The following is a 22,619-nucleotide window of genomic DNA, read 5'->3' as shown; positions in this document are numbered from 1 at the left end:
GCCCCCCAAACCCAAAAAGAAAGAAAAAAGGGGAGGAAAGCCCCGAAATAACTCTCTCTTCTCTCCCAATTAAGTTGGTTATCACATTACAAAAAGAATGAAGCTAGTGGTAGAGTAGAGTCAAGCAAAGTTCAGCTTCTGAGAGAAGCGTGAGCCATTTCAATGGTGGGGAATTGAGTTTCTGCAGGAAATACACTGAAGAAACAAAAATGCTCCCAGCTCAGTTGGTTACAACAAGGCAAAACCTTTAATAACATGAGTGCTTATTATTACATTAGCTGCTTTGGGGCTCCAGTATCTTTGATTTCTGGTCACGATTTCCTAACACGTCAAAGTGAATGCTTCCCTCAGGGCCACCTGAGTGGCGGTTTCCTGAGGATTTGTGTGAGTGGACAATGGGGGGCTACTGTGTGACTCACCTGAAGGGGATTCAGAAATCCCCTCACCCCCACCCCGCAAGCAACTGCTCTCAGTCAAATCCTCTTCAGAGGAGGGAAACGTGGAGGTCCTCCCAGTAAAGAAGGAAAAAGGGCAACATCTGGCACAGATACACAGAGAGAGGAGGGACAGTATGGGACTGGCTTGAAAAATAAGAGAGGAACAGAGGGCCTGGGGCTTGGAGGGTTCAGGGTCAAAGGGAGGGCGAGGGCCGAGTCCATTTGGTTTCATTCTTTAGAAAAAGTAATACCATCACTTAGGACCATGCCATGCAACCTCAGAGACCTCTCTGTGCACTTCCCCCAAGGTTGTGCTGGGCCCGGGGTAAAGGTCAGAGGTCAAGTTCAGACGGGCGTGGTGCGCCTGTTGGCTGGATTGTTATGCAGCGATTCTTTGTACTCTTTGGGAGTGGAGTTGTGGAACTGTAGAAAAGTGTGGTCCCGGTCGGAGTTGAGGAGGGTCCCCATGGTGATCTTTGAGGGGTCCCGGGAGAGTGTGAACATGGAGATGTCGGTGGAAGGGATGGTGTGGAAGCCTTTGCTGATGGGGGACAGGTCTCGGGACCTGGGTTCTGTGGAGCGCGAACTGGACCGCCTCCGGAATCTGTATCTATAGGGGGGGAGGCGGGCAAAGCTGGATCTCTTCAGGAGCTCCGAGTGCGATTTGGCGCGCAGCTGTTGATGCTTCTCGATATAGATGTGGACGGCCACGACCCCCACGATCTCGGCGATGATGAAGGAGAAAGCTCCGAAGTAAAAGGACCAGCCGTAAGAGTAGCTTTTTTTGGAATCCCGCTGCCCAGGGTCTCCGGCGTTTGCAGAGATATAAACTATGATGCCGATGATGTTGCTTAACCCTATTAGAGTAGAGAAGAAAAACAAAAACACATTGGGTATAAGTCTCAGAAGTGAACTGTCACTTTCGATCTTGAAATGTTGATGGGAAAGGTGAGGAGAGGAGGAGGAGGAGGAGAGAGAGAGAGAGAAGAGAAGAGAAGAGAAGAGAAGAGAAGAGAAGAGAAGAGAAGAGAAGAGAAGAGAAGAGAAGAGAGAAGGGAGGGGAGGGAAGGGAAGAGAAGAGAGGAGAGGAGAGGAGAGAGAAGAGGGGGAGAGGGAGAGAGAATGAGAATATAAATGATGGCTGGGAAATTCGTCTACAGAGCTCTTCTTGCATGATCTCCCTCCCGAGAAATAAAGAATTCTACTGCTCCGTCCCAGGCAGTGTGTGTTCAGCTACAGAATACATCCTCCTCTGACACAAGTGTGGCCAGAAACCAGATTGAATTTCCCCTTAGAGACTATTTAGTCCATCAACACTTAATCTTTGGCTCTAAGTCATGACGATAGTAAAATGAGCAAGATACAGGCTCCTGCCCTTGAGATTCTCACCACTGGTTAACAAAGCTGACATGGAAATGCAATTATAGCAGGAGGCAGCAAGGGTTCTGCTGGAAATTATATATATATAATGGTTCAGGGGCAAAAGGAGAGAGAAAGACTAAGCTGTCTCATGTTGAAGTTGAGAGGAGGTTTGAGGTAGGTCTTGAAAATTGAGTAGGGATGATCTGGCTGTGGGCGTGAGAGGGAAATGGGACTCACTCGCAGTAGAGTTCTAGCGTGGATGAATAGGGGGGTGGCAACCTGACAGAGAGGCAGCAGAAAGACAAGTTTGGAGAATAAAAGTTTTGGACACCCAGAGTTGGACACTTATGATACAGTCCAAACTGAACTGCCTGTTGAATATATGTATATATATATGAGTTTGGGTTTGTCATTTGAAGAACCAGTGAATCCATGAGGAAGGGATAGCAGTTGCTAATCAAGTCCACTATTTTTATTTTAAATGTAATTCCAGTGAAAATTGACTAACCAAATTGGCTTTCCAACACATCAATTCTTTTGTATCTGTAAAGGATACAAGAGAGAACGCTTTAGATGAGCTGTCATTTGAAAATTAAGATTTGCCACACAGAGAACTGTTGTCCTCAGTAGACAAATGCTGCATACTTGGCTTCCCCAAGGGCCAACAGAATAGCACTGGAAATAGTTGCTCAGGCAACTGTAGAGAAATTCACTCATGAGGGAGTGGTAAGAAGAAGTGATGAAGCTCTAGAACCCAGGGTTTGTGCTCATCACTGTGCATTTTTCTTACATTATTGCTCCAAAGGGAATGTGTGTCTTTGGTTCACTTTGCTTTAAGAGCCTCTGACAGAGCTCTGTGCCGCCAATAAACCATGGAGATTGGTATACCAGGTGACATAGCCTTGCCTCCAAATTTAGGATACATTTTTTTTTCTTGTTGGATTCCATCAAGTTGCTACAGACTCATGACTCCATGTACAAAGGAATGAAGCATTGCACCATCCTCACAATCTTTGCTAAGTTCAAGTCCATTGTGAAAGTTACTGTCCTGTGCCAGTCCAACTTGCTGAAGGTCTTCCTCTTCTTTGTTGTCTTTACTAAGCATGACGCGCCCCCCCCAAAAAAAACCCTGCCATCCAAATTTCTTACATAGATAAGTGCATGCTTCCAGCACTGCTGTTGCTATGTGCTGTCAAGTCACTTGTGACTCACAGCAACCCTGTGTACAATAGCTCTGAACTCTGTCCTCTCCTGAGCCAATCTCACTGTCTCCACACTCCTGCCCCCGTGTCCCCAGTCACTGTGTCAATCCATCTCCTCCAGGAACTATCTCTCCACCCTTCAAAGCATGATGTCTTTCTCCAAAGATTGGTCCCCTCTGGCAACATGCCCAAAGTATATAAGATGGAGTTCCAGAACCCTTCCCTCCAAGGAGCAGTCTGGTTTCACCCTTTCCAGAACAGATCTGTTTGTTCTCCTGGCAGTCCACGGTATGTCCAACACTCTTCTCTAGGACCACAATTCAAAGGCATCAATTCTTCTGTCATCCTTAGTCTTTGTCCAGCTCTCTGATGTATAGCAAGTAATTGTGAAGACCATGGCCTGGATCAAACACACCTTAGTCTCTAGACTGACATCTTTGCTTTTTAGCACTCTAGAGAGGTCCCTGACAGCAGACTTTGCTAATTCAATTCGTCTTTTGATTTCCTGGCTACTGGTTCTGAGAGTGTGGATTGTAGACTCAAGCAAGTTCAAATTATTGACAATCTCAATCTCTTCTCTGTCTATCATGATGCTGCCAATTGGTCCAATGGTAATAACCTTTGTTTTCTTGATGTTGAGCTTCAATCCATATTGAAGACTACAGTTTATGACTTTCTGCAGAAGATGCTTCAGGTCCTCATCAGTTTCAGTGAACAAGGTTGTATCATCTACATAATAAAAGTTGTTGATGAATCTTCTTCCAATTCTAATGCCACATTCCTCCTAATAAAGATCAGCCTCCCAATGACCTGTTCTACATGTAGATTGAAAAGGTATGAGACAGAATGTAGCCTTGAAGCACTCCTTTCCTGATTTTGAACCATGAAGTGTTTCCTTGCTGTGTCCTGACAGTTGTCTCCTTGTTCAAGTACAGGTTTTGTATGAGCATCATAATGTGTTCTGGGTTTCCCATTCGTCTCAAGGTTAGCCACAATTTGTTGTCCCAGCATTACATCTGTGTATTTTGAAACATCTCAGTAGGTGTCCTGTCAATTCCTGGACTCTTAATCTTGAACAAAGCTTTCAGTGTGACTTTAATTTCTTCCTTTAATATAAATTCTTGATCATGTGCTATCTCTTGAAAGGTAAATGTCTATTAGTAATATTTGGTACAAAACAAGGAACTCATGAAATATTATACAAAAATGGATGACTCTGGAGGACATTCTGATGAGTGAAATATCTCAGTCACAGAAGGACAAATACTGCATAGTGCCACTGTTGTAAAATGGGTTGGGGAGAACTTTAAAAAAGAGGGGATAAATAATGTGCCTTGCATTGAAACAGATGGAGAGAACTGTTTAAGAGGGATATATGATTAGGTATTATTGTCATGATAGGAGTCCAGAATGAAGGCTGCATAGTGAAGTGGACATGGTGGGAGGGATTGTATAACAATGAAAGAATTTTTCTTTTACTTTTCAAAGAGAAGAGCAAACTAGGGTGGGGGGCAGGGAGAAGAGTGCAACAATGAATGAATGGAAATCCAAAGTCTCTGTAAACTTTCATTAAAATTAATAATAATAAAATTATTTGGTGCAGTGACTATATTCTTTCCATTTTTTCCTTCGTTTTTTTTCCTCTCTCATGGCTATGCTCTCAGTCACCTTCCCACCTTGAATATCTGCCTATGTATCTGCCTGTAGAAGTTGTTTGTTATTATTGTAGCATTGTGAGTCGAATGATAATGACCTTTGTTGTCTTACTCTTGTCACCTCCCAATGATTTCCTTGCCTTTGGTCATGTTGTACTACCCCTGCCCCCTTATTTCCTTCCATCTCTATTACTATATGCCTATTTTCTTCTTTATGGCTTACTCTACTTTCCTTTCCTGTTAAACCTCTTTTTGACTTCTTATAATAGTTTTTGTTGTTTGTTATTATATACAGTTGAGTAGAAATGAACTTATAGCTGACCCTCCAGTGGGTTTTCAGAGATAACGAATCACATAGGAAGAGATTGCTCATTTCTACCATGGAGCAACTAATGAATTTGATCCACATGACTTTGGGTTGGCAGCACAGCTACCTACTACTAGGCTCCCAGAGCTCCTTTTAATGTTAATTGTTGTTTGTTGTTACGTACTATCAGAACTGACCCGAAGCTGATTCTTCAGTAGGTTTTCAGAGGCAGTAAACAGCATGGGAGGAGATTGCCCATCTTTCTCCCACAGAGCAGTTGGCGGATTTGAATCATGTACCTTTGCGTGGATAGCAAAATTCTTTACCATTAAGCCATCAGGCTCATATAAGACTTTATTGTGTGATTGACTTATTTAACTAAGTAAGTCTTCTGTATTATTATGTGCTATGTTAGCTTTTCCTTTTTCTTTGAAGTTCCCTAGTACTTCACTGTGTGTTAGTACTACAGTTCACTTTTATTCATCTGATGCCTGCAACATCATTCAGTATTTTGACCATAGAATCCTCCAATATTGCAACATAACTCTTAAATTATCTTCTTCAATTCTTTCAGCTTAAATATGGCAAGCATGCTTTTTTCTCTTTTGGTTTTCTAACTCGAGGTTGTTGTTCATTTCATTATAGTTATACTTTGCTTTGTCTTCTCAAACCATTCTTTGAAATCTGTTCAGTTCTTTTACGTCATAATTTATTCCATTTACTTTAGCTACTCTATGTTTGAGAACAAGTTTCATAACATCTTCTGATATTTGTCTTGATCTTTTTTAAAAAAATTCTTTTTTAAATTGGATTTCCGTGAAAGTTTACAGAGAGGATGCGTTTTCACTCATACCTTTTCCTTTCTTTTTATTTGTTTTCATCATGCGTGATATCTTTGACATCATCCTACCACTTGTCTGGTCTTCAATCATTAGTGATCAACGTGCCAAACTTGTTCTTGAAATGGTCTTCTAAATTCAGGTGGGATATATTCAAGATAATACTTTAATGTTCATGGACTTTATCATTTGTCTTCAGCTTCAATTAAACTTGCATAGAAACAATCATTGGTCTTTTCCATAATCTGTCGCTGGTCATGTGGTTGGTTTGATTCTTGTGTATTCTACCTGGTGAGGTACACTAGTGTATTCACCAGGTGATGAATAAAGGTATTTCTAATGAATAAACCAATGGTCTTGCAAAAGTTTACCGTGTAATCTCCTGCATTGTTTTTAATCACCAAGGTTGTTTCCAACTATTGAATTCCAATCAACAGCAATGCATCTTTATTACATGTTTAATCAGTTAGAAAATTATTTAAAATTCTATCATTGCCAGTGGTGTTTGGCATACATGAATATGAATTATGGTAATATTTAACTGATATTTCTTCTAAGTTTATAGATATTATCCTATTACTAGTGACATTGTACTTTAGGATAGATCTTGAACTGTTCTTTTTTATTATTAATTTTAATTTGATGATGCAATTCAATTTGGCAGTACCAGTCCATTTCAAGAACTCATGCCAAGGATATTGATACATAAGTATTCCAATTTCATTTTGAAAGCTTGCCCTTTCCAAGATTCATACTTTGTAAGTTCCATGTTCTGATTATGAAAAGATGTTTCCAACTGTTTCTTCTTATTTTGAATCATGGCACATCATCAAATAAAGTAGTGAAAGTAACTTTAAACAATCTGTATCAGTAGGGTTCATTCTACTTTCAGGAGACAGCTCTTCTCTACTCAACCAGTCACGTTTTGAATGATTTCCAAACTAGAGTGTTCATCTTCTGGTACTATATCAATGTTATGCTGCCATCCACAACATTTTCACCAGCCTTTCCCCCCCGCCCCTCAGTAGATCTTCAGGTTCTTCTTTCTACTTTGTTTTGGCCTGGAAGCTCTACTGAAGTCTGTTCTGCTGGTGACCCCGCTGATACTAGAAATGCTGATGGCACAGGTTCTAGTATTAGAGCAATAATGCAAAGCACCACCGTACAGCAAACAGACAGGTGATGGGTGACTACCTGTAGGGTGGCACTAAATGACTGCTGGTGCTCTTGAAAGTTCCTGCCATCAAGTGATCAATAACTAGTGCCAGCAGTTTCCTAAGTTCCCTACTTATTTCCTTAATGTTCCAGATGCTTCTTTGAGAGTCCAGAGATCTATGCACGCTCCAGAAAGTAAAGGTTAAATCTTGGCATATCAATGCCACAGAATTCTGCTTTAGCCCTGCTATTCTTACCGACTGCTGTACATACACTGTTATTGCTGAGTGGTCTTCAGGAGATTCCGGCTCAAAAGACTATACCTAGTGACTCCCTGTGACAGAGGAGAACTACCCTGTAGAGGTTTCTTGTCTGCGATCTTTATAGACATGGAATGAGGGATGTCATTGCTGGTGTCAGAAGTATCTTGTCTGATAGCAGAAAATACAAGGGAGAAAAATGTTAACTTGTGTTTTATATACTATTCAAAGCATTAAACTGTGTGGATCATAATTATTTATGGATAGCATTCTCAAAACAGAACCACTGCTATCGAGTTTGAATTTGATTGGAAGTGGCCCTCCATCAGTTCCTGAAGGTGTAAATCTTGATATTATAAGAGGAAATGGCCTACCTTTCTTTCACAGAGCAGTTGGTAGATTCGAATCATTGACCTTTTGGTTTGCAACATAACATGTGACTCACTCTGCCACCAGAGCTCTTAAACGGGGAATTCTGGACTGAATGTGCTTCTGTGGCCCCTGTACAAGGATCAAGTGGATACCACATGGCTTCCAATAAGGAAAGGCAACAGGGTTTTATTATTTTCCAAATTTATGCAATCTGAGTGCTGAGCAAATAAACCAAAAAAGCTGCACTGCATAGAGAAGAACATGGTGTTAGGCTTGGAGGGACACTCATGAACAAACAGCAAAATGCAGATGACACAGCCTTGCATGCTGAAAGCAAAGAGGATTTGATGCATTTACTGGTGAAGATCAAAGACCACAGCCTTCAGTGTGGATTACACTTCAAGTTAAAGAAAATGAAGATCTTTGCAACTGGACCAATAAGTAATATTGGGATAAATGGAGAAAATATTAAAGCTGTCCAGGATTTCATTTTATTTGGATCCACAATAAATGTCTATGAAAACAGCAGTTAAGAAATCAAAGGGCATAATTACACTGGGAGAAGATGTCTTTGAAGTGTTACAAAGCAAAGATATAATTACTTCCTGTGCATCTGAAAGTTGGAGAAGAATACTAAATAACTGTGGATGTCAAAAGAACAAACAGAGAGATCTTGTAGAAAGTGCAAACAGTGTGTGCCTTGGAGACAAGGATAGTGAAACCTTGTCTCATGTATTTTGAGCATATTGTTAAGAGGGACCAGACCTTGGAAAACAACATTGTCAGTGAAAGAGAGGAAGACCCTCAACAAAATGGACTGACGCAGTGACTGTAACAATGGGCTCAAGTATATTATAAATGACGAGAATGGTTCAGGCTAAGACATGGTTCAGATCTATTGCTCATAGGTTCAGTATGGGTCATAGCTGACTTGATATCACCTAACAATAACAGCAACAACAACAGCAAGGTGTGTCTGATCCAAGTAATTGTTATATTTTAAATCACCTCTTATACATGTAAAAGCTGGACAATGAATAAGAAAGACCCACAAATAATTGATGTCTTTGCATTGTGATATTGGTAAAGAATATGGAATATGCTATGGAGAACTAAAAGAATGCATTTGCTTTGAAAAGACATGCATCTGGAATGTTCCTCAGAAGTGAGGATGGCGGGGCTTTGGCTCATGTAGTTTGAATGTGTTATCTGGAGGTACCAGTTCCTGGAGAAAGACATCATGCTTGGTGGTTAATAAAAGGAAGACCCTCGATCAGATGAAATGACACAGTGGTTGCTAAAATGGGCACAGACATAGCAAAGATTGTGAGCAAGGGCCGGGACCTGGTGGTATTTTGTTCCACTGTACATAGGATAGAGATGAGTTGGAACCTGATCGATGAGGCAAAAACACCAGCACTACAACAGTCTTTATGGAAGCAGATCACCAGATCTTTTTTTCCTGTAGAGATGCTGGGTGGCTTTGAACTGCCAACTTTTCCATTAGCAGCAGAGTGTTTAACTGTTCCATGACCAGGATCCTTGCACATACATTTAGGGTTACAAGGAATCGATGCCTTTGAGTTGTGGGGTTAGAGAAGAGAACAAAATATCCCATGGACTGCCAACAGATTAAATAAATAGGTCTTTGAGGAGGTGCAACCAGGGTGCTTCTTGGAGGCGAGGATGATGAAGCTTTGTCTTCCATATTTTAGGCATGTTGTTAGAGAGGTCAGTTCTTGGAGAAGGGCATCATACTTGCAAAGATGGAGGGGTAGCAAAGGAGAGAAGTTCCTCAGCAAAATGGATTGACACAGAGACTGTAGCAATGGGCGCCAGTATATCAGTGATGAGGAGGATGGCACCGGCTAGCAAAGGGCTCAGATCTATTGTTTATAGAGTTGCTATTAGTCATAGTTGACTTCATGGGCCCTAACAACAACAACAACAATATTTTGCATATAACCCCTGGCCATACGCCATCTAGGATTCGCTATGAGAAGATACAGGCAGAGGCGGGATCAGCCTTATCACTTCTTGGTATTACCTAGTGCAGGATTTCTGCAGGTGGGCAGCGAATGCTAATTACAAATATGACTGGAGCAAAAGCCAAAAAAAAATAAAATTAAAATAACAACAACAATAAAAAAAACCCAACTCCTCTTCCTGGATTGTCAATTTGGCTTGAAGATTAGTAGGGAAGAGACATCCTTTTCAATGAAAATGAACATGGGTACAATATGGACGAAAAAAGCAGAATTCACACGAATTTTGAAGCTTCCAGGGGAGACTGACTTGAAAGGCAGTTCAGCTGGATGAAGGTGGCTTCTGATGATGCCCTCTGACTCCCCAAGGGAGTGCTTTCTCTCCTCTGCCAGCAGAAAAATCTTGGTGACAAAGTTTGGAAAGATTCGAGAGTGAGTCTTGGTAGGGTAAAGATGAAAATCTCAAGAAAGGCTCAATATCAGAACAAGTTAAAGGAGGTGGGGAGAAGCCGAGGTAGCTACCATTTGTTATGGCTGGGTGCTGTTGACGTGATCCTATCTCATAGGCTATCCTATATCTGTCTATACGACAGAGTAGAACTACCTTACAGGCTATACTATTTAGGTCTTTAATAGAGAGCTTACTATGTGCTGAGATACTCTAGTGGCAAACAACTCAACGGCACAAAACAACAACAACCACCCTAGTGGAGCAGTGGGTAAGCACTTGGCTACTAACCAAAAGGCTAGCATTTCAAACCCAAGCACCACTCTGCAACGAGAAAGACGTGAACATCTTTCATAACGATTGTTGTTGCTGCTGTTATGTGTCATTGAGTTGCTTGTGACTCATAGTGACCCTATGTACAACAGCCCTAAACTCTGCTCTGACCTGTGCCAATCGCACTGTCTCTGATACACCCACCCCAATTACCCCAGTCACTGAATCAATCCACCTCATAGAGGGTCTTCCCCTCTTGCGCTGTCCCTCTACCCTCCCAAGCATGATGTCTCTCTCTAAGGACCTGTCCCTCCTTACAACATGTCCAAAGTATGTTAGACGGAGCCTCAGAATGCTTGCCTCCAAGGAGCAGCCCGGTTTAACCCTTTCCAGAGGATGAATCTGTTTGTTTTCCTAGCAGTCCATGGTACCCTCAATACTCTTCTCCAGCACCACAGCTCAAAGGCATCAATTCTCCTTCTATCCTCCCTAGTCATTGTCCAACTCTCTGATGCATAACAAGTGATTGCAAACACCAAGGCCTGTATCAGATGCACCTTAGTCTCCAGAGAGACACCATTGCTTTTCAGTACTTTAGAGAGGTCCCTAACAGCAGACTTTCCCATCGCAATATGTCTTTTAATTTTCTGGCTGCTGGTGCCAAGCAAAACTAAAGCGTGAACAACCTGAATCTCTTCACTATCCATCCTGATGCTGCCAGTTGGTCCAGTGGTGATAAACTTTGTCTTCTTGACATTGAGCCTCAATCCATATTGAATGCTGAAGTCCTTGACCCTCTGCACCACGCACTTCAGGTCCTCCTCAGTTTCAGCAAGTTCTGTCATCTGCATATCACAGATTGTTAATAGATCTTCCACCAGTCCTGACACTTCTCATAGAGTCCAGCCTCCCAGATAATCTGTTCTGCATACAGGTTGAAAAGGTATGGAGACAGGACACATCCCTGGCATATGCCCTTGCAAATCCTATGATGGCCATTGCCACTCTGTCCCATAGGGTTGCTAAGAGGCTCAATAACTCAAAATGCCAACAGATTTACTATATACCAGGAACTGTGCAAAGCATGCATTGTCTCAATCATTGCAACAAGCTCACTTTAAAAAAATATTAAGCTCCACTATGTAAATAAAGATCCTGAGACACAGACTAAGTGAATCACTTCCTAAGTCTAGGCTCTGAGGAATGGCGGAGGTGGGATTTGAAGGCAGGAGCAGCTCTTAGCCACAGGTGAATTTAGATTTCAGTAACAAAGTGTTGATTATTTAGATTTCAAGATGGGCATGGACAATTCTTTTCTCTCAGTCTCTAGACTGTAGTAAGCTCCCCAAAGAAGGAAGCAAGCTCTTCTGATTAATCTTCTATGGCTCCAACTGCTAACTCAGACCCACAGCAAGGAGACAGTGAATGAACTGAGTTGGCTTGAAAACAAAATACTGCAATGTATATAACAGTTATTCTGTACTAAGCATTTGCCATATGCCAAGCACTCTTTAGGAGTTGCATATATTTCAGCTAGTTGAATTCTTCTAAGAGGCTTAAGAGGTGGGACCAATATTATTTCCATTTTTCAGATGGAAAAAACCTGAAGCACAGAGAAGTTAAGTGGTTAGTCTCACGTTGCACATCTAGTAGTTCAGATTTGCCCTGAGCAGCCCGTCTTCCAGGCCTAGACATTGTGCTCCACACACGAAAGGTTGTTGTTTGCTTGTCAGACACCACAAAACCTTAGTATGGTTGAGCAAAAATGGAGTCTTAGAGGACCGGGTGGGAAAACAGAAAGTTCTTTGATCATCTTGGGGACATCAGAGGTGTGTAATCTAGAGGTAGACCCCAAGCTTCTGGCTTTTTAAAAGGCTCTTTCTACTGCCCTAATGCTTCGCCATTTCTATGTACATCTACCTGCCATCCTGCATGAGAAGAACATTTCCAGTGACACGTTCTTCCATCACAATTCTCTAGGATACAATATAAAGATCCTCTCTTGCTCATAGACAATCCTCATGTTAGCACAACAGATCCTCTGGGTCAATCAGAACCCAGGAGATCTGGACACGGGCCTCAGTGACTGGAAAATACCTCAAATCAAAGCAAGTGCCTAGATCTCTGTGTTATCATCTGTCCACAGATAATAGACAATTGCCAGTGATTAATGATGTTGCACTGTGGTAAGATGGCAACCTTATTCTGGATTCTGGATTGACTTGATTTCCAGAGACTTACAAGTGGGTAACATCTAACCTCCTTCTTTTCTTAGAAGGAGAACCAGACTAGGGAAAGAGTCTGAGCAAAGTCTCAAAATAGACAAGATTCCCAGATCCAGACTTTTGAACTATATTGTTATTGTCCTTTGGATTGTTGTTGTTGAGTATTGTCAACTTGGAACTGCCTCCTAGCTGACCCTCCAGTTGGTTTTCAGAGGCAGTTAATTGCCTATCCTTGTACTGCGGAGCAGCTGGTGGATTTGAACTGCATGCCTTGGAGATTGCAGTGCAGCTTCTTGCCATGAGGCCACCAGTGCTCTTGCCTTTCCAATACTAGCCTCTGATGTTGGCCTTCTGTGTACCTGGCATTCAGTCAGCAGCCCTGAGAAGTACTTCATTGTTGTTGTTGTTGTCATTATGTGCCATCGAGCTGATCTCATTTCATAGCAGCCTGTCCCTGTGGGTCAGAGTAGAGCTGCCTTGTAGAGTTTCTAGTGTATAATCTCTATAAGAGCAGATTTATAGAAGCACATTGCCAGGTCTTTCCTCCTATGGAGCCATTGGGTGGTTTACCAACCAGCCTTTCCATGAACAGCCAGCATTTAATGATTTGTGCCGATAAGTACTGTTATTATTTCCCATTGGCCAGTCAGATAAACCAAGACATAAGAAGTTAGTTATCTGCCAAGGTTGCCCAGGTGGAGGCAGGATTCAAACCCAGGAGGCCTGGCTGCAGCCCTAGACTCTCCCGATGAGTTTATTGATTCCTTCTCACCGCTTCTATTAAATAGCAATGTACACGTGTTACCATCATGGTGCAGAATTTAAATGCCATCACCAAATACAGTTTTCCAGAGTGGGTTTTCCTCCTTGCCCCTTTCTGTTCTTTGCTCCTCTGAAGCTTTTCCTCCAGATTGCACTGACCTTCCTAAAGGGGCTGAGAGAGGGGGCAAGGAGATGAAAAGAAAGCTGTCAACCCAGAGGAAAGATAATAAGGTCAGAAAAGTGGAAAGAGTGGATGTGTGTTGAAGAGATAAAGGGTGCAGAGGGAGGGAATAGTTATTTTCCTTAAGTATCGTCTCACTTGTCCCCATGCCACAAATACATGTATTCTGGTCTGGGCTGCTGTGGATTATAACCAGAGCTACTGGTTTTTACCTTTCCCCCAGAGATTCTTTGACTAACAGGAGAAGTTGTAAACAGTGGTTCATCAGCAAATATATGTCTCGATAGAACAAAGATGGTGTGAAAATAGTGAATAAGAAGTTGGACCTTATTAAACCACTTTGATGTTTTAACAACACTGTGAGTTGGTTTCTCGCACTTTCTCTCTCTCTCTCTTTCTCTCTCTCTCTCACACACACACGTGTGCACTCCCCCCACTATCTTTCTCATATGTGCAAATACATTCTTTTTTTTCTTTTTTGCAAATACATTCTTCCCCATGCTTTCTCCAATCTCTTTCTCTTAGCCTCTCAGTTTTTGCTGTCACCCTGTCTCCTCTCTCTCTTCTTCATGCCACTCTCAGCTAGCATTTAAATTTTTGGTTTGAATGAAAGTCCTTCAAGTTAAAGCATCTTTGCGTCCCCATTCAAAACACAACCAGCCGAGTGTTCTCTCCCTGCAGGGAGTAGTATCACTCTGTCCCCATGGCCCTGGCTTTAGGTGGATGCCTGTGCCAATCTCAGGGCTGGAGCCAGATGCTCACCTGCAGAAACAAAAAAGATACCCGCGCTGAGAATGACGTTGTGTCTGCTGCGGTGGAACTCACTGGCTGCCACGCAGAGTCCACCGAAGAACAGCAGTGTGACGCTGAGGATGGGGAACACACTGGAGGCCCTCACAGCCCCTGTGGAGAGAAGGAAAAAGGGTTCTTCCTGCGCCCCAGCCGCCTCCCAGGGTCCACCCACCACGATGAGGCGGTCTTGAGGGGAAATCACATACAAGTAGGAGCATAGAGTCATTAACACAGTGATTAACGTGTTCCTACTACCTGTATTGTTTGTTGTTCAGGGCCTGTGCCGAGGATAGATGGGGCTTAGGGTATATGGCTCAATAGTCGCTGTCTTGAAATCATTAATTTGTGTTATTGCATGCCTGCAGAGCTAATTCACTGGGACTCCACCTCTCACCAGCACTCCACCTTGCCAGCGTAGCCACCCATGGCCCTGCCTTCATCCTGTGCCTGCGACAACTGCCACCTTCTCCTCATATCCAGAGACCGGTGTGGACATGGGACAATCAAGATGAGGCCCAAGCATGGCCTTCTGAGTGTCTATACTTGTGCTGTGACTTACTATCCCAAAAGCCATGATGGCAGGTCAAGAGAGAGTTGGCAAGGGAAAAAAAAAAAAAAAAGAAAAATACTTTTTACTTGCTTTTCAAACTAGGAGGCAAGGATTTCAGCTTTACACTGTTGTTGTTGTGTACTGTTGAGTTGTAACTGACCCATAGCTGACCCTCTGGAGGGTTTTCAGAGGCAATAAATCCCACAGGAGGAGATGGGCCATCTTTGTCCCACAGAGCAGCTGGGGAATTTAAACCATGTACAGCACCAGAGGGGAAGACCCTCTATGAGGTGGATTGATTCAGTGACTGGGGTAATCGGGGTGGATGTGATGGAGACAGCGTGATTGGCACAGGACAGAGCAGGGTTTAGGGCTGTTTTACATAGGCTCACTATGAGTTGCAAGCAACTCGAGGGCACATAACTGAGGAGACCGCATAAACCCCATTAATCCCAGAAGCAGAAGCGGGCCATAAAAATTCTTAGTTTTAGAAGCAGGCAGTAAAAGCAGAATTAACCCGGAGGCACCGGGAAGTCTCTTGGGGCAAAAGTCTTATCAGATTAAATGTAACCAATTAACCGAATTATGTGACACGGAGAGGGCAGAGGTGGGCAAAATAAGCCCACCAATTAGAAGACAACCCTCATGACTGATTTCCCTCACAACCAACCATATTCCCAATCTCCCTGCCCCAAATAGAAGCACCTGGGAAGTCCTTAAAAACAATTGCGCAGGAACTCGAGGATCTCTCTTTCTCTGGCCATCTTTCCACTGAGGGAGGGAGTCCCACATGTGGAGAATTAAATGTGCTTTTTGTTTTTTACATACGTGTAAGAGCTCCTTTCGGCGGCACTTTTGTGGGCACAACAATAACAACCACCACCACCTCTGGGTCGGCAGTGCAATTCCTTTCTACTATTTTACTCTGGATTCTACAAATTATGGAGCTGATTCCACATACAAGGACTTCTGTCAGATCACACGCTGCTTACCAAACCTCTGGCCCTTTTCCCAAGCCCTAGATTTGCACAGTGCAGAGTCTGTCACATAACAGGAATTTCACTCCTGCTGTGTTTGAACTCCATCTCCTGAAAAATATGTCTTGTTCCTACACGTATGAATATAATCCCTTTGGAAATAAGATTCTTCTTTGTTACTTTAATACTTTAACAAGGCCTTATCAGTGTGTTGTTGAATGCCATCAAGTTGATTCCAACTCATACTGACCCTATCAGACAAGGTAGAACTATCTGCAGGGTTTCCTCCACTGAAATCCTTATGGGAGCAGATGATCCTGTGGCCCAACAACATTTCAAGCTGTTTAACCATTGCACCACCAGGACTCCCATAAGGGTTAGGATTCTTAGATGGCAATGACTGTTACACAAATGCCATTATTGTTATGTGCCATCGAGTCAGAACAGACCCATAGCTGACCCTCCAGCTGGTTTTCTGAGACAGTGAATCGCACAGGAGGAGACTGTCCATTCTCCTGCAGAACAGCTGGTGGATCCGAACCACATGCCTTTTGGATTGTAGCACTGCTTCTTAGCCTTAGGCCACCAGAGCTCCCTTAAAGCAGTAATGTCTGAGGTATGAAGGAAGCTGTTGATGCGCAGAAGCAAGCTGGGAGAAGTGAAAGAGCTGCACAAAATGTGGAGAGAAAAAAAGGACAAAGAAGCCCAGACAAGAGACTTCTCACCTTCCAAACGCTGGGAAAATGCCTTCCTAGTCAATAAGGCCGCCCACTTGTTTTTGTTACCAGCACTGAAAGACTAATACAATACCTGTTTGTTCCTGAATGAAGTATGTATAGAGCACCTACCAGAAGCTAGCCTGCAGGCGGGGGATGCACCCTGAGGTACTAGTTGAAATATTTAATGACCTTAGGACTTTGCCTTCCAGAATGGACACAGACTTGAGCTAAATCCCAGAGGCTTCTGTGTTAACTTGTTAGTTGCTGGAGCATGAAAACCCCTGAAGGTTTGGGAGAAAGGGCCCCAAGCAAAAAGTTTGTGTATTTGTTACCAATACAAGAGCAGTTCAGAGTCCCCGGGCAGTGCAGGTGGCTTATGTGCTCAGCCACTAACGAAAAGGTTAAAAGCGTGAGTTACCCAGAAGCACCTTAGGCTAAAGTCATAGCGATTAACTTCTGAAAAATCATTCACTAAAAAACTCTCTGGAGCACAGTTCAGCTCAGAAGCACGCAAGATTGCCATTGGTCAGAGTCAGGAAGAAAGCGATTTATTTTAGAAGAGCATTTCACAATTTTGAAATCTGCTACATCCGGGCTGAAGACATCAGTTGAATTCTGTGCCTGGTGGCGTTCTGATGTGCCGAGGTCTCTGTCCTCCTGCTGTGCATATTCTAATGTCAACGACAAGCGGACCAACCCTGTCAGCGGCTCTGCACCAGCTCGTTTATTTGTTGCTCTCACTAGTGATACTGTTCAGATTCCAACCACAAAGCTTTTTTCTTCAAGCCCAGATTCCCCCCACCCCACTTAATCTCATGAAAAATTTGCTGAGAGTTTGGTAACGTATTTACTGGCATCACTAAGGTTGGTGGCACCCCTGCACCCCTCGCAGACTTTCCCCTCTACTTTGGTAACACTGCATGCCTGTAATGCACATGGCTGAAACTAGGGGATTCAAAGCACCCTTGTAATTGGATAACAAGCTGGGCTGGCTGGGCTCCATTAAAAGACTGGAGAAGTACGTTAACATAGAGTTTTTGCTTTGGAGGTGTATTGATGCATGTGAGATGGGCTCATGGAAAAAAAATTGGTTGTAACTAACCACAGGATTTTATTTTTTCTACTTTAAGTTTGATTTCTTATTTATTATAACTACAGGATTTTTTTTTGGCACATAACAACAACAACAACTTTATTAAATAGATACAGAAATCACAAATATTTCAAAATTTACTTTTTTACAAGTCCTGCTTCCGAATAACTACAGGATTTTTTAAGAATAAAAATAATGAATATCTACTGAAACACTGCACAAAAATGTTATAGGAAGTCACTTTGGTGCCACTCGCCTCCGATAGTGTCAGCTGGTGCAGTCCACATCCTCCCCTGATTCTAACACCCCTGGGTTGGTTTTATCAATAGGGATGAATCTAAGAAAGATACTGAGTGTAAAAAAGGCTGAGAGTTTAGAGGTGTGAGGTGGAGTCACCCTAAATCATTTAACCTGGGACCTGAACAGACCACTGAAATGGGGAGGTGGGAACCTAGCCACTCTGTCTCCCTAGAACTTGGCTACATTAAGCCCCTTTCTTATTTTCGGTCTGTCCAGTCACTGTCCAGGAGTCCTGGGCCTTGGCTACTGTTCTGGCCTGCCCTATCCTGTACATCTCTGCTCCCATGTGGCCTTTCAGAAGACAGGACTGTCCCCCAAGTCTCCAGGGCAGGTGGGCTTGGCTAAGGGCATGGCTTATTTGTAACACTGAAATATTCGTTGGGATGCCCTGTAGGTTTTCATTTGTACCATTGGCTATTTCAAGCAACCCTTTGGAATTTGCAAATAAACCTTTTCAATTTCTTGTTTGCATCACATATTGACAGAATGTATTTGAATCTGCAACATAATGAGCTTCAATGATGAAAAGAAAACACCTTTTTAATAGAATTATTTCAAAGCATAATGGACCTCTGCCAGAGGAAAAGAATCTAAATATTTAAAGCAATTTAGTTGTCTTGGTTAGGAAAATGTATAGTTGAAATGTGTGTATCTGAGTGAAAATGTGGTAGTTTCCCACATAGTATGATACAGTTTGTTGTTGTTGTTATGTGCTGTCGAGTCGCTTGCGATTCGTAGTGACCTTATGTACAAGAGCCCTAAATCCTGCTTTGTCCTGTCCCACCCTATCGTCCCTGACAAACCTACCCTGATTACCTCAGTGACTGAATCAATCCATCTCATCAAGGGTCTTCTTCTCCTGTGCTGTCCCTCCACTCTCCTAAGCATGACGTCTCTCTCCAAGGACTGGTCCCTCCTTGTAACATATCCAAAGTATGTCAGATAAAGCTTCAGAATCTTTGCCTCCAAGGAGCAGCCTGGCTTCACCCTCTCCAGGACAAACTTGTTTGTCCTCCTAGAAGTCCATGCTATATTCAACACTCTTCTCCAGCACCACAGCTCAAAGGCATCAATTCTCTTTCTATCATCCCTAGTCATTGTCCAGCTTTCTGATGCATAGCGAGCAATTGTCAAAACTATGGCCTGGATCAGGCTCACCTTAGTCTCCAGACTGACATCCTTGCCCTTCAGTACTCTGGAGAGGTCCCTGACAGCTGATTTTCCCAATGCAATTTGTCTCTTGATCCCCTGGCTTCTGGTATCAAGAATGTTTATTATAGAGCCTAACAAACTAAAACTGTTAGCAATCTCAATCTCTTCACCATCGATAATGATGCTGCCAATCGGTCCAGTGGTGAGAATCTTTGTTTTCTTGATGTTGAGCTTCGATTCATATTGAAGGTTGCAGTCCTTGACCTTCTGCAGCAAGTGCTTCAGGTCCTCCTCAGTTTCAGAAAGCAAGGAGGGTTCTGTCATCTACATAATGCAGGTTGTGTATGAATCTTCCTCCAATCTTGATGTCACATTCCTCCTCATACAGCCCAGCCTCCCACATAATCTGTTCTGCATATAGATTGAAAAGGTATGGAGACAGAACACATCCTCAGCATACACAATACTATTTAGCAACTGATTAGTGGTCAGGCCTCATTCTCTACTTCATAAAAGAAATACGAGTAGATTCTGTCAATTCTAACTACAGGGGTTCATCACACAAATGAAGGTTCTGCTGCCGTCATCTCCTAAGGCAGCTGAAGTCTACCTTTTGTCTCTTCTAACCTAGAAGATCTGTGGTAGCTTCAGAAAAAAAAAACCAAAACCAAAACAAACAAACAAACAAACAAAAAACACGAAAACTTTCTTACTCTCATTTCTCTTGAAGCCAGCTGGGGCTAAACGTCAACCTTAGGGGTGGGAGTAAGAAAACTTGCTGGCATGGAATTCTACCATTGTCAATGTGTCTGAAGTAAGCAAGCTGAAGTCTGGGTTATGTAATTGCTGTTGTTGTTAACTGCTGTTGACTGGATTTTGATTCATAAAGACCTCCTTCAACAAAGAAGAATTGCTTGCTAGGGTTTCCCAAGCTGTAATCTTTGATTTAATTGTGATTTAAGTGAATGTTTACAAAGCAAATTGATTTCCCATCCAATCACTTATACATATTTTGCTTTCAATACAATACCCATGGTCTAATTGCACTCTTCCTACTTCATCCCTGTGATTCTCATTTCCTTTACTCCTTCTGTTCTACCCTGCCTGAGACTGAATATTTTCCTTTGGCCAGTGATGCACTTTAGTGAGTGCCTTCCTGGTGGTACTGTTCACCTCATGGGCCTGTCTGCTGTTTGCCTGAAAGTTGAGTGACTAGAGTTAGTTTCGTTCTAGATTCAAAGGGTAACTGTTTGATATAGGGCAGTGAGCCTGGCTATTTTGTTTCTCAGTTGTTCTACATTTCCCTCACTCTGTCCAGGGTCTTCTTCTATGATCCCTTTGACAGTAACCAGCAGTGGTAGATGGGCACTATCTTGTTCTCCAAATCTCAGGACAGCGGAACTTGAGGATCACGCTGTCCATTAGTCTCTTGGACTAGTGGTTTCTACATGTGTTTTTTTCCCTTTCCTTGTCTTTGTTCTGGAGAAGGAGGGACCAGTTGTAGCATGTTAAAAGGCAGCTCTCAAGCTCAAGGTCACAATCAACACTCACCACAGTAGGAGGTAGAACTTTGTCTTTGTGAGTTAAATTATGCCAATTAACCTTTATGTCCTCCTGGACTATGGTCCTGAGGCCCCAGGACCAACAACTCCTTTAGCTCAACTAATTTAAGACCAACTAATTTAAAACCAACTCATTCCTTTAGTGTGTTTGGTTATAAGAAGACAATTACTTAGCATTATCTCTGATTAACTCTGCTATGTTGGAAGCATAAGGGGCATACACTTTCTAAATAACATGCCTCCAGAAACTCTATGAACTTTGATAAATGTCAAAGAGGGATTTCAGGCCTTTTGTTCATAGGGTCATTATGAGTCGTGCTTGACTTAAAGGCAATCAACCACAACATACAGATAAACATGGGTATATTTATAGCACATGGAAGAAGGATGGGCAAACTCCTGTGCAATTAACTGTCTCTGAAAACCCACTCAAGGGTCAGCTATGGGCCAGTTCTGACTGGATGGCACACAACAGTAACATGCATGTAGAAATACCATCTGGGAAATCTGTGTATAAAGAGTTCCTCAATATGTCCTTTTTTGTCTTGACTGTCTGCCTATATACCCACTTGTCGTTTAACATTTATTGCTGCTAATGTTGCAGAATTATGCATGTAATATAGTGTTTAGCTTTGTTGTCTTTATTTCTTGTGTGCTTCTCTGTGTCTTCTCTTTCTTTAGTGATATTGTGCTGTTCATCTTCTTATTCAATATAACACATTTCCCTTTACCAATCTTAATATGCATGTATTATCTTTTGAGGGTGATCTGGTGGCTAGGTCTATGGGAGTTGTGCTGCTAATCTTTGGTGGTCTAAACACACCAGCAGTTATGAGGAAAAAAAGATGGTAGTCTCCTCTCGTGCAATTTACAACCTCAGGAAACGGAGTGGAAGGTCAGCTATGAGTTCGTTCTGACTTGATGGTAATGTTTGCTTTTTGTGGTTTTATTTTCTATTTACTGATTTTAAAACTTCTCTTCTTCCCCGTTAACTATCCAAAAATGATTCTGAAGGGACAGCAAAAACTCCATTTTTTATAAATCCCCATTAATGCCAGAAGCAGAAGCAGGCCATAAAAAGTCTTAGCTTAAGGCAAACACAAATACCCTGGGTAAAGTCTTGTCTGTCCTTGCAAAGTAAAGAATTAACTAGGTCTACGTGACACAAAAGGAGTAAAGGCAGACAAAGTAGCCAGCCCATCAAAAGCCGATGCACATGACTGATCCCCCAGCCCACCAAACATGATTTCAATCTCCCTGCCCTGACTCAGAAAAGCTAAAAAAGCTATAAAAGCAACTGGGAGGGGGGACTCGGGGCTTTTTCCCTCGCCACCCTCTTGCAGAGGGAGAAAGTCTCCACATGTGGAATTAATTAATAAACGCTCTTGAAATTTTCAGACGTATGATTGAATCTCCTTTGAGGGGCATTTCGTGGGCAGAACAATTCTATGTGTCACACTCTAACATTTTATAACATTGGAATAATATAATTGTCTTTTTGTAATGGATCTATGTCAATCAGCATAATTTCTTCAAGATGCGTCCATGTTATACAGTGTTTGGAGAATTCTTTATCTGTCGTTAGTGTTGCATAATACTCTATTGTGTGAATGTAGTTTGTATATGTATAATAAATAGCTTCTTTAACCATATCTCTTTTGCTTTATACTTGCTGCCTACCTAAGCTAACCCAAAGAGAAGAAGAGATTTGACAGACCTTTTACAAAAGAAGAAACTCAACGCTCAACTTAAAAAAAAAACCTGCCCTGAGCTAGACAACTTCAGCAGGTGAATCCTGTTAAACATTCACAGGTGAGCTGATTCTACTCAAGCTATTTAAAAATATAAAAATGATGGAATACTCTCAAATTTATTCTATGAAGCAAACTTAACCCAAACATTAAATTCAGGCAAAGAGACTATATATAATACAGAATCTATATTATACTGATATAATATAGAATATATATTATTATTATATATATAATATATATCATAATGATGTATAATA

General features: G+C 42.2%; 1 protein-coding gene across 1 annotated transcript in view; it reads right to left on the bottom strand.

The window, feature by feature from the left end:
* Window positions 1–228: 228 nt before the first annotated feature.
* The window catches only part of LOC102858345 (voltage-dependent calcium channel gamma-3 subunit-like), a 201,343-nt gene continuing 178,952 nt past the window's right edge, over window positions 229–22,619 (bottom strand). The window contains exons 3-4 of the mRNA XM_006902043.1: window positions 14,226–14,366; window positions 229–1,294 (exon numbers count right to left, since the gene is read on the bottom strand). Of these exons, the coding sequence (XP_006902105.1) occupies window positions 783–1,294; window positions 14,226–14,366 (653 nt within the window). The 3' untranslated portion in view covers window positions 229–782. The remainder of the gene's footprint in view (window positions 1,295–14,225; window positions 14,367–22,619) is intronic.

This window comes from Elephantulus edwardii, unplaced genomic scaffold, assembly GCF_000299155.1.
Source record: "Elephantulus edwardii isolate Elephantulus edwardi_28Jun2011 unplaced genomic scaffold, EleEdw1.0 scaffold00361, whole genome shotgun sequence".
Lineage (NCBI taxonomy): Eukaryota > Metazoa > Chordata > Mammalia > Macroscelidea > Macroscelididae > Elephantulus > Elephantulus edwardii.
Note: the sequence above shows the minus strand (reverse complement) of the source record. Positions and strands in the feature narration are given on the sequence as shown.